This window comes from Mobula hypostoma, chromosome 9 (genome assembly GCF_963921235.1).
Source record: "Mobula hypostoma chromosome 9, sMobHyp1.1, whole genome shotgun sequence".
In the NCBI taxonomy this organism is placed as follows: Eukaryota; Metazoa; Chordata; class Chondrichthyes; order Myliobatiformes; family Myliobatidae; genus Mobula; species Mobula hypostoma.
In genome coordinates, this window is record NC_086105.1 from 22,603,270 (window position 1) to 22,616,166 (window position 12,897).

The 12,897-nt window shown below is 39.3% G+C and overlaps 1 protein-coding gene across 8 annotated transcripts in view; it reads right to left on the minus strand.

Moving 5' to 3' along the window:
- Positions 1-12,897, minus strand: part of foxp2 (forkhead box P2) — a 762,934-nt gene that overhangs the window by 21,563 nt on the left and 728,474 nt on the right. For all 8 annotated transcript variants that reach the window (XM_063057872.1, XM_063057869.1, XM_063057875.1 and 5 more), the window contains one exon: positions 11,735-11,895. In XM_063057872.1, the coding sequence (XP_062913942.1) occupies positions 11,735-11,895 (161 nt within the window). The remainder of the gene's footprint in view (positions 1-11,734; positions 11,896-12,897) is intronic.

Below are 12,897 nucleotides of genomic sequence, written 5' to 3' on the forward strand. Positions count from 1 at the left end.
CTCTTCAATGCAAGAGGAGTTCATTCTATGAGCAAAGATATGCTACTGCAGGTATCAGACCTGAGTCAGACCCCAGCTGGAGTTCAATGTACAGTTTTGATCTGAGGAAAGATGTTCGTGCCATGCTATTGAACTGATTTCTGGGATGGCAGATCAGTTACGTGAGAATAAACAGGGTCAATTGATCTGATATGGAGTTCGGAAGAAAGAATGGGGAGCTTTGAAATTCTAACAGGCATGGAATACTATGTGAAGAGCTGATGTTCCCAACGGTTTGCGAATCCATAACTAGGAGTTATAGCCTTAGGGAATGGGACATGCAATTTAAAGTCAGGATCAGGAGACGTTTCCTCACCCAGAGAAGGGTAGTATTCTGCATCACAAATGATAGTGGAGGACAAGTCATTAAATATATTCAGGATGGAGATAAAAATATTTAATGCAAAAGGGATCAAGGGATATAGGTAGAAAGCAGGGACAGGATACTGAAGTAGATGATCAATCATGATCATATTGAATAGTAGAACAGGCCTGACAGGCAGAACAGATTAGCCATGCTCCGATTTTCAATTCTTTTCAATGTTTCTTACCGAGACTTCCGGTAGCGCTCATGGAGTGAAGTCGCGTTCTTGACTCGCTCCATTACCTCTGAGTTTTTTTTTCTCTATGGTCAGCTATACTTTAATTAACCATTAAGGCATCAATTTTTACAATACTTTGAATTAAACTGAATTCTCTGACAATTGGATGATACTTAGATCTGCTATGTCTAAGAACGGGAAAAACGGCAAGGATGGTAAACCTCCGGTTAAACCGAAAGCTACGGATCTCCCCCCGACTGAATCACCGGTGACTTTGAAAGCGATATCGGAGTTAATTCAGAGGAAAATTTCAACCTCTGTTAGGGAGATGATTCGTACGGAAATTGCAGGCTCTGTTAAAGACCTGATTCATACGGAAATCTCAACTAATTTCCAGAAAATTGCCAATTTAATTGATAAGATGCAAACATGTATTGCGGAACATCAGTCGGCTATATCTGATCTTCAAAAATTCGCGCAACAAAGTGAGCTTAAGATGGGGAAAATCGAAGAAACAATTAATGTAACGAAGAAGAAACTTGACTTTTTGACTTTTAAAAACTCTGACTTGGAATCTAGAATGCGACGGCAGAATTTACGAATGATTGGTGTGAGGGAAGCTGTTGAAGCCAATAACCCCATGAAATATTTCTCTCAACTTTTAAAAGATGCATTCCCTACTGTATTTCCTGACCAACCACCGCTACTGGATCGTGTTCACAGAATCCCATCATACTCGTCTAGGTCAGATAGACCTAGGCATGTTATTTTACGTTTTCATTATTTTCAAGACAAGGAGAGACTGTTTCGATTCGCTCGATCTAAAGGTTTCATTGATTTTTCGGATCTTAAGTTCCGATTCGTGGAAGATTTCAGTAAACCAATCTGGGACCAACGGGTCCGTTACAGATCCGTGATGTCGGAATTCTATAAGATGGATTTAAGACCAGCGCTGCTGTACCCTGCACGTCTAAGGATTCGCATGTTAGATGGAGCCCTTCGTTTTTTTGATTCTCCATCGGATGCCCAGAGTTATCTGGATCAACTTTCATCTTCAACATCTTAATTGCCATTTTTTAATTATCTCCGTTGATCGGAGGCTGTGAATTGGTTGGTTTTAACTTTTCTGTGCCCTATTTGGGCAGAAAAGTTTACTTTTGATTTCTTAATATGGCTGCTAAACTTTCTTTTTAACTGCGTCATTTCTTTCTTTTCCCAGGGGATTCTGGGTGGTTACTTCCCTTTTGTCATCTTACGTATTTCCTGTGCGGCCTTAAATTTTGGAGTTTTTTAAAATTTTATTCTGTTTTGCTTTTTATAATCACTTTATGTTAATAATCCTATTTTTTTTGTTGCTGTGTCTATTCATGAGTTTGAGGTTTATTGTGGTTTTTTTTTAATATATATTTTCCGGCTTTTGTTCTGTCCTGTGTGTATTTTAATTGAGCTAACTTTTTTTTACTTATTTTTTTACTGTTTTACAATTAGCTGATCCTTTTTATATTTATACCTTTTTTTTAGGGAGCGTATACCGGAAGTCATGGGGGTAGTTTTAGCGCTTGCTTCTTTCTGGCGGGTCTGCTTTAGATTTTGCCTTGGGGTCTTGGGGTGGGGGTGGTGGGAGGGGCTTCACGTTTTAGTTTGTTTCTCTTTGGGCTATATACATTATTGAAGTACTGGTTGCGTCCTTTTCAATGTTTCTTACCAATAATATCTGTTGATAGATGCAGAATTTGACAACACTGATGTAGTTACAGCAGAAAATAATGTTCAATAATTCTGAAACTACTGCCTGTTTTGTGTGTCTCGAGCACAGGAATGAGTTAGGGAGTTTAGTGAATCCCTTTCAGGCTCCTTTCATGTATACTGACATAATTCAGACCAATGAGTCAATAGTAGTCACTCTTCAAAAGTAGAAAATACAGTCAACAATTTGCATACAATGAACAGAAACATAATAATGACTAGATAATTTGTTTCAGTAATATTTATTCACAAGGACATCAGGAGAAAACTCCAATAACTCCCTTTAGACAATGCAACCCAGTCCTGGGGACCGTACTACATGGTCTATCTGGATTATATAGGTTCTGAAACCACAACAATATAACACAATGAAAGCCAAAGCTGGCATACCTTTCATGGTTCACCTGCGGCAACAAATTCCACAGATTCACCACTTTCTGGCTAAAGAAATTCTTCCTCATCTCAATTCTAAAAGAATGTCCCTCTATTCTAAGGCTGAGTCCTCTGGTTCTACACTCCCCAACCATAGGAAACATCCTCTCCACTCTACTCTATCTAGGCCTTTCAACATTCAATAGGTTTCAATGAAGTCACCTCCATTCTTCTGAATTCCAGTAAGTAGAGGCCCAAAACCATCAAACAGTCTGTGCTTATATTTCTTCTGTCAAATTGCATGACCATACACTTCCTGAAACTGTATTCCATCTGCCACTTCTTTGCCCATTATTCTAATCAGTCTAATTCCTTCTGTTGCCACTTCTTCCTCAAAACTACCTACACTTCCACCTACTTTTGTATCATCCACAAACTTGGCCACAAAGCCGTCAATTCCGTCATCCAAATCATTGACATATGATGTAAAAAGAAGCAGTCCCAACACAAACCTCTGTGGAACACCACCATTGTGCAAGATAGGCAGTAGCTTCAGAATTGTTGGACTTATCTTATGCTTGGCCTGGTCTTTTTGTCATTCATACGTAGAGTCAGAGACAGATATAGGACACAAATAGACCCACTCATTCAATGCTGACTATCAACCATTTTTAGAGATGTTTCCAAAGAGAGAACAAGGAGGATTAATGAGGACAAGACAGTGGACATTGCCCCACATGATAGGCCAAGACTAGCAGGTTATATCACTTGCCATTCAGAAACAGCTAGCTACTCGGATGCACTTTATGGCAGGAAGCAGTAGGTGAAGGTAGAAGTTTGTTTTTTTTTTGGACTGGAGGCCTGTAACTAGTGATGAGCCACAGGAATTGGTGCTGAGTCCACTGTTGTTCATTATTTACATATATAACCAGTATGGATGAGCATGTACAATGTATGACAATGTCACCCCTTGGTCTCCTTTCAGCGCCTGCAATGTGTGATTGGAGTTCAATTCCCTCCACTGTCTGTAAGGAGTTTGTATGTTCTCCCAGTGATGGTGTGGATTTTCTCTGGATGCTCAGGTTTCCTTCAACATTCCAAAGATGTACAGGTTATGGTTAGGACTGATAAGTTGCGGGCATCCTATGTTGGCACCAAAAGCATGGCAACACTTGCAAGCTACCCCCAGCACATTCTCAAACTGTGTTCGTCATTGATGCGAACAATACACTTCACTGTATGTTTCGATGCACATCTGATAAATAAAGCACTTTTAATCTATGCTCCAAGGAATAAAGGGGTTTGTAAAATCATAAGGGAGATAGATAGGACCAACGCACACAGTCTTTCTAAACCAAAATCTAAAGGGAATAGGTTTAAGGTAAGAGGGTCAGGTCCCGAGGAGCAACCTCTTCACAAAGAGAGTGGTGTACACCTGGAATGAGCTGTCGGAGAAAGAGATTGAGGTTGGTACAATAGTAACAAATAAAATACATTTATAGGCACATGGATAAGAAGGATTGATGGTAAACGGTCGGCATGGCTGAGTGATGTATCCATGCTGTATCACTCTATGACAAACTACTTATTTATATATTTTTTTTATTGAGATACTGCACAGGACAGGCCCTTCTGGCATTTTGAGCAATCCCAATTTAACCTCAGCCCAATCATGGGACAATTTACAATGACCTACTGACCAGTATGTCTTTGGCTGGTGGGAGGAAACAAGAGCACTCGGAGGAAACCCACACAGTCACAGGAAGAACATACAAACACATTACAGGCAGCAGCAGGAATTAAACCTGGGTCGTTGGTACAGTGGCACCCCACTTTTCTCAATTTTATTGTTCCCATGTTTATCCGCTCCGCTCAGATTGCATCACTCATCCACATACTAAGGGCATTTTAGAGTGGCTAATTAACCTACCAACCCACATGTAACTGGCATGTGGAGGAATAAAACCCTGGAAGAAACCCACGGTGTCACAGGGAAATATGCATACTCCAACATCCGAGATCAGGATTAAACCCAGGTCTCTGGTGCTGTGAGTCAGCAACTCTGCCTGGTGTGCCACAGTGCCTTCTTTCTTCCCTCCTTGGACTGAATTTTTGTTTTTGTTTTAAAGAGTCAAAAACATTTGAGCTCAACTCCACCCCACCACCACTGCCTAGGTTCAGAAGACAGACTTGAAGTATTGGGTTGCACTCAGCTGGACACTTGGCCACCGGCTGAATCATGGTTCAGTGATGGTATTCCAGTGCAAGTCAGTAGGGCTGTGCTGCAACACACAGCTCGAACCACATCGTCAAGTTCGCCGACAACATGACCATGGTGGGTCTCATCAGCAAGAACGATGAGTCAGCATACAGAGAGGAGGTGCAGCAGCTAACGGACTGGTGCAGAGCCAACAACGTGTCTCTGAATGTGAACAAAACAAAAGAGATGGTTGTTGACTTCAGGAGGACATGGAGCGACCACTCTCCGCAGAACATTGACAACTCCTCCGTAGAGATCGTTAAGAGCACCAAATTTCTTGGTTTCACCTGGCGGAGAATCTCACCTGGTCCCTCAACACCAGCTCCATAGCAAAGAAAGCACAGCAGCGTTTCTACTTTCTGTGAAGGCTGAGAAAAGTCCATCTCCCAACCCCCATCCGCACCACGTTCTACAGAGGTTGTATTGAGAGCATCCTGAGCAGCTGCATCACAGCCTGGTTCGGAAATTGCACCACCTCGGATTTCAAGACCCTGCAGCGGATAGTGAGGTCAGCTGAGAAGATCATCGGGGTCTCTCTTTCTGCCATTACAGACATTTACACCACACGCTGCATCCGTAAAGCAAACAGCATTATGAAGGACCTCACGCACCCCTCATACCAACTCTTCTCCCTCCTGCCATCTGGCAAAAGTCACTGAAGCATTCGGGCTCTCACAACCAGACTATGTAACAGTTTCTTCCCCCAAGCCATCAGACTCCTCAATACCCAGAGCCTGGACCGACACCAACCTACTGCCCTCTACTGTGCCTATTGTCTTGTTTATTATTTATTATAATGCCTGTACTGTTTTCTGCACTTTATGCAGTCCTGGGTAGGACTGTAGTCTAGTGTAGTTTTCTGTTGTTTTACGTAGTTCAGTGTAGTTTTTGTATTGTTCATGTAGCTCCATGATCCTGAAAAACATTGTCTCGTTTTTAGTGTGTACTGTACCAGCAGTTATGGTCAAAATGACAATAAAAAGTGACTTGACTTGATTTTTGGCAGCAGTCCAGTCAGTTTCAGGAAATGGAGGGCAGAACACTGTCAAGAGAAAATCTGCAGATGCTGGAAATCCAAGCAACACACACAAAGTACTGGAGTAACTCAGCAGGCCAGGCAGCATCTATGGAAAAGAGTACAGTCGACATTTCGGGCTGAGACCAGCACTCTCACTAGTTATAAGATTGATGTCCAGATCTGTTAGAACTTTTTACCTATTCTAAAGATCATTGGCTGTATCCGTCTTAGGAGAATGTACTTTGAAGAATAAAAACAATAAGTAACAGAACAGAAAGAAGCCTTAGTTTCCTTTCCCAGTAAGTGATCCATCAATTTCATGTGCCTGATGAAGTAGGAACTGCCCCAAAGCAGAACACAACAGACAGACGGCAGACAAAGAGTTTATTTTATAGATTAAAAAGACAGTAACAGAGAATGTACTTTATATGTTTGCAAAGATATTTAATGCATTTATCTGCCAAGATTTCCTCCCATAAATTTCTCAAACTTGATTACAGAGAGACCCTTTTGCTGAATATTCCTATTAGTCCCATCCCATTTACATCAAGAACACCTCACATGCTCTCCACCATTTTGTCAACTTCTGGTTCTTTGGCTCCTCTGCCATAACTTCACTACAGATGTCTAGTCCTTGTGCATCTCCATCCCCCATTTGGAAGTTTCCCGAGGTTGGGGGATGGAAGGTGGAGGTAAATCAACTGTTCATTTGTGAAGCTGCAGAATTCAGAATGAAGAATAGAGGAGGCTTCTACCTGTAGTCACATTAACCAGCACCGAATAGCCACTACTGGTGCCACTAATCTCGTAAAAACCGTCCTTTCGTCAAATGTAAAGCAACTTACTGCTTATTTTAAATGGCTGCTTCCTTACAATGCCATGACAGTTGCTGCCTCAGCCCAGTTACTACTGAAACCTTCATTGATTCTGTTATGGCCAACATGAACATAACCATGCCTTCTTGCATGTTGTGCGATTGAAGGAATCCTATAATAAATCTCATTTATCTATCACATCAGAGCTTGCTGCTGTACATCGACTTCTAATCCCTAATCACCTATACTGAATTCAAATCTTTGTAATCAAATTTCTCCATGGACTCATCTTTCCAGTTCTATAACCAAATGGGAACTCCAGATTCCTTCAGTTCTGTTCTCCTATCCAACCCCAGTTTCCAATGTTACCATTCTGCTATATAAATTTCTGGAATTCTCTCACAAATAATCCATTTCCTCCTCTTTCTTAGTTTAGTAGGCCATCTCTGACTGCCCTGATGTATCTTTCTTTGTCCAACTGTGGATGAGTGAAGCACCCTAGAATATGTCATTATATTAATATACAATATAAATACAGCATACTGTTAGCCTCTTAAGCTAAGTCAGGCCAACTCCACCTTTCATCCTCCAGCCTCTGGATTCCTTAACCAGTAGAAATACCTTCGAGTCTCTACCCTCTATAGCCTTGTTTTGATAAGATCACTGTTTAAACTTTTGAACATGAGAAATACATTCTCTTTCTATGCAATCCTTCCTCAAATGATCACATTTTTATCTTAAGAATCAATCTAATAAGTCTTTGCTAAATCCTCTCCAAGGCAAGTAGATCTTTCCTTGGTTAAGGAGCACAAAGTTGGTAACAGTCCCCACGTTCTCAAGGCCCAATGTAATTTCAGTAACTTTCTTATCCTTATGACGTAACTACCCTTGATTTTAATCTCCTTTTAACATTTGCTGTTTTGAAAAAGAACACTGCCAGCTATGTGACCTCCCCATATGATTGCATTTGGTCACCCTTTCTGGCAAACATCTGCTGCACCCTCTCTGAAGCCATATCAGTGGTGCCCAGGATTACACGTCATGCTTTGGCTGGAATGAAACCAGAGTTTATGATTACTTGGCACAATTTCCTTACTGTGATGTTTCATGTCTGCCAAATCTTCAAAAGAAGAGATTCACTTTGTCTAACTTCTCTAACTTTTTCATATAGCACTTTTACCCCCTTGATACAGTATATCCATTTCCTATTTGAAAGGTGTTTTTTGAATGTCCTTCCTCTATCCTTTTAGACACTTAATTCTGTATCATATCACACTTCCTTAAACTCATTGACATATCATAACTGCATGTGCCAATTACTTTATATTTATTTATGTTTGTTACTGATCTGTTAATAATGGGCAAACATGATTGTAAACTATTAATTTTTCCCTTTACCTGCTCTCAGGTGAAAATTCAACTGCAGCATTTGCAGTCTCTCCACATAACTTGACCCTTATCCTTGTATATTTCCTCCACATGCCAGTTATGTATCTTGCTGACAGATCTCTACGCAGGAGTTTCCAACTTTTTTGATGCCACGGACCAATGCTATTAAACAAGAGGTCAGTGGACCTCAGGTTGGAGACTCTTGATTAAAAATAAAATCAGTTATGATTGAATGGTGAAGCAGACTGGACAGGCTTAATTCTGCTCTGTATCTTATTGTGTTATGGAAAAGCCTTCACATCATATGGACCGATCCTGCTGACACCAATGTTGTTGATGCAGCTCCTTTACTATTTGTTTCACGTAATTTTTTGATGATATATTCATAGAATAGACTTCTCCAAACTACCTAAACAGCTTCTGATTTGATATTCAATGAATAGTGACTTTACAAACTGTGTTGGTGTGAATCCATATTCAGTTCCCATGTCAAAATTCAATTAAACAAACAACTTATTACACTATAATTTTGCTCTAAACCTTTCGTCATCACTCACAGATAATTCCACCACAGCATCTTCAAGACATATAATTTTCTTTGAAATATCTTTAACGATTCTGCAACAGCCGTGGAGTTCACTTTTTCTATGCTTCCAACAATTCCAGCCTTTTTTTGCATGTTACGATGTTATTCTTCTCTCGCCACCACTAAAAATACCATACCTTCCCCTCCACCAAATATGTGCTCATGATAATTCACCAGCACACAAAGCAGAATGTTAAAGAAATTTCTTTATTACCATGCAGCTATTTCCTCAAAATGAGTGGAGCTAACAAACTGATAATGAACTTCGGCATTTAAACTAGTTAAAATGTTTATTAGCTACATGAAATCATTGAAGAATTGTTACTATAGGTGTTTTGGGACTGGATCATGTATTTTCATTGTCACTAATGAAATCATGTGCTGGAAAAAAATCACCTATTTTAATCCAGTAAAATTAAATTAGTAGTTCATCATTGTGGGAACAATCTCATTTAAGAGAGCATATCTGTAATGGTTGTCTGCCATAGTGAATCACATGGAGGGAATAGAATTCTTGCAGATTTAAAATACTATAAACTTTGCTCAAAAGTTGGCATCCATAAAGAAATCCGCAGTTCGATCTCCGCCAGCACTTAGTGCTAAGGAGAACGTTAATCTCCCTTTCCTAAGAAGAAGAGTATGCTGTGATCATACAGGGCAGAGCATCAGCAGTAGCTTATATTACTTTTAGTCTGGCCCAAGGCTGCAGTCCTGGTCTTACAAGATTAATTTTAGATACAAACTGATTTTATTACAGCTTTCCCCAAAAGTATTGTCCTCCTCTCCATCAAAGCTGTTGTCATTCTCCCTCTTCTTAAAAAGAAACACTTGATCACTCACTCCTTGTCATTATAAATGCTGTCTCCAACCTGTTTTCTCCCTGCTGTGTTGTTGCTCCCTAATATCATGCCCATCACAACCATAGTTTTGTTTTCAAATTTCCTCAATTATAATTCTGTCCTGTTGTAGATCAAAGCCTCAAATGACTTCCTATTTAAGTGTAACAAGGATAATCTACGTCTCCCTTTCATTCTTGACCTTTGATATGGCTGTCCATCTTCAACACTGTTATTCAGTGAATGGACGACATTTATTATGGTTACCTTATAATCGACAAATTTTTAGCCAGAGAATTTATAGAACTAATTTCTCCCACAACTTATGACAACACTAATTCTTAGACTCCTCTTACTTCTCATCCACATCCTTTACAGCAGATTCAAGCATGCATTTAGTTAGAGACCAAAGGCAAATTTTGCACCAGTGGTTTTGGATTTCTCTCATCCTATGGGCTTGGAATTGTTGAGGGCGGCAGTGACAACAGACGCCCCACAGAAGTCTCATCTCTTGAACTGCATTTCCTTCTCCCTCCTCTCACAGGTCTTTTGTACCCCACCTAATGCTTGAAAATGGTGGCGGTACTTCAGAAGCAAAGTAAAATTCATTCTCTATTTTGCAGTTTTACCATGGCTTTCTAAAACTATTCCAGAACTGATGCCAAAATACAGCTACTAAGTGAGTTACCTTCATTCTTCTGCAATGAGTTATAGCCATAGAGCCATATGGCACCGAAACAGGCAATACCACCCAGTTTGTCTTCGCAGCCTTTTTGCCCATTGACACAAATCACAATTGCCCACATTATGACTTTATTTTCCACTGCCTTATCATTCCTCACAAGAATTTCCGGTTCCTTCTGTTTTAGTTAATATCCCGCCTCAACTTGTCCATCCTCCCCAAATAAAAAGAGAATGCTGGCTACAACTTTTGACTGAGTGAAACTTACAGATGCTACATTTACATAAGAAAGTCTGGAGATGCTGGAAATCCAAAGCAATGCACGCAAAAATGCTGGAGGAACTCAGCAGGTCAGGCAGCATCTATGGAAATGAAGAAACAGTCGACAATTCGAGTTGAGCCCTTTCTTCAGGACTGAAAAGGAAGTGGGAAGATGCTAGAAATAAAGGTCAGGGGGGGAGAGGAAGGAGGATAGGTAGACGGTGATAGGCAAAGCCAGGTGAGTTGAAAAGATAAAGGGCTGGAGAGAAAGGAATTGGATAAGAGAAAAGAGTGGATCATAGGAGAAAGGGAAGCAGGGGACTCGCCTTCCCTTTTTCCTCTGATCCACAATTATCAGTATTTCAAACTTGCTGCTATATTTATATTTGTGAAGACAAACAAGGCTGATGTTACATTATGTACAGATGATTTTTTATACAGAGATCCACACATACATCTAATAGCTTACAAATGTGACCCATATACTCATATGTATGTCTTTTGTATTATTACAGGTGAAAGATAATTATGGTCTTCTGAAAAAAATATTATGCCTGTTATATTGATAAATGGAGTTATTGTTCCTGTAAATACCTGTATTCTTACCGCAGCAGTTGTATTAATGTTTAGAAAAGACAGCCTGTTTCTGCCTTGTGCCTCCATTATAGCCAGTTAAAGGGAATTCTCATAATGAGTTCACCCACTGCAAGTCAGTAAACAAAGAATGGCCACATGTTTGACATCACTGATTAGGACCAGGCTTTTCAAAGCTTTATGCATATTTCTGAAACCCACAGAACATTAATTTTTAATGATATCACTCTCACTGCTCCATTAAAAGATGGTCTAGAAAAGATTTTAACATAATCAATCACATAGTTAGCTACAAAATATTAACTGGAACAGTGGCCTTTTGCATAAAACATAACATATAAAACCCTCCAACATAGGACTGCAAGTAATTAAAGTTGAATATGTAATCACTTCTGTTCATGCACTAGAATTTTCTGACACCAACAACAAGGTGCAAAATACTTTGCTGGCCTATATATAGATTGTAGACGGAAGACAGAGATAGATTATAGAATGAAGCCAGATATCCTTGTTATGCTTTTATAATAAAAAGTGAACAAAATACTTCTTTGTGCCTGCCAATAAAACTAACGTATATGTGTTGCAGATGCTTACATATGCTGTGGAGAACATCCTCGGCTGATATTCCCATTGCTGTCGAGGTGATCCAGTGAACCATTGAGGTCTTCATGGGCTGCCTGCAGTAAGCCACTGGAGGTGGTGTTTATCAGGCTTGGGTTACTAAGTAAAGGTAAACTACTCTCTGCAAGTGCAGCCTGCCAAAAATAAGCATAAAATAATTGATGAGCCTAATTGTTTCAAGTCTGCATTTAGGATGACAGATTTCCTGAGCTTCATTAAGAGTGCCTTGTGAGAAGTCTCAATGATACATTACTGTATAAATATTGACAATATATTGTAATTAAATATCAATTTTCTATTAAACATTTAAAATGATCAAAATTAAATTTAACTTTGTTGAATACTATATCTTTTTTTCCCCAAATGGGGAAGTGAATCAACCTGGTCATTACAGTATTGATTGCTCCCATTTAAAACTTAGCTTCATAGTTAAAAACATTGTGTCATAAGCTGTTGAATATTTTTGTAACCAAACTGAAAACATGTTCTATGCATTCTTTTAAAAAAGGCTCAATATCTTTGCTTCTTCATTCCAGTATTTAGTCCAACCACATACTCACATCCAGAGCTCCAAGATTAATTTGCAGATTTTCATTCACAAAATTGCCGTACTTTCCAAGTTACCTGATGACAGCCTTAACCTAGATTTTTGTTTCAATTGTACTTTTGGATGTTCCGGTAAAGGATGGTATAATTCATAATGCCAATCAATTATTTTATTAGGAACATAAGAATTGTATTTCACTTTCTTATAAAATAACATGAAATTTAGTAAAGGGCCTCATTCTTTCAAACATAAAAATTAATCCTCTTCTAAAGTGACCAAAGTGGTGAATGGAATACATTCTTTGGCTAAAGAAATATTCAGGGGCACACATAATGAAAAAGTGAACTGCTATGTCCACATCAGAAACAACTTGCTTAACATTTGGCTTTGAAAATTAGAATGGAGCCCTGATTTGTAAGTTACACTAATTTTCAAAAATCCCTATTAACACTCATTCCAAGAGATGGCTCAGGATATTGTGCAGGTAACACAAATTAATTATCTTTTCTTTTCATTTATCAAGCTGTATTAACGTCCTTAACCTGTTTCCGCTGACCCCAAATTTCTCATTTCATAGCTCTGAACTTGC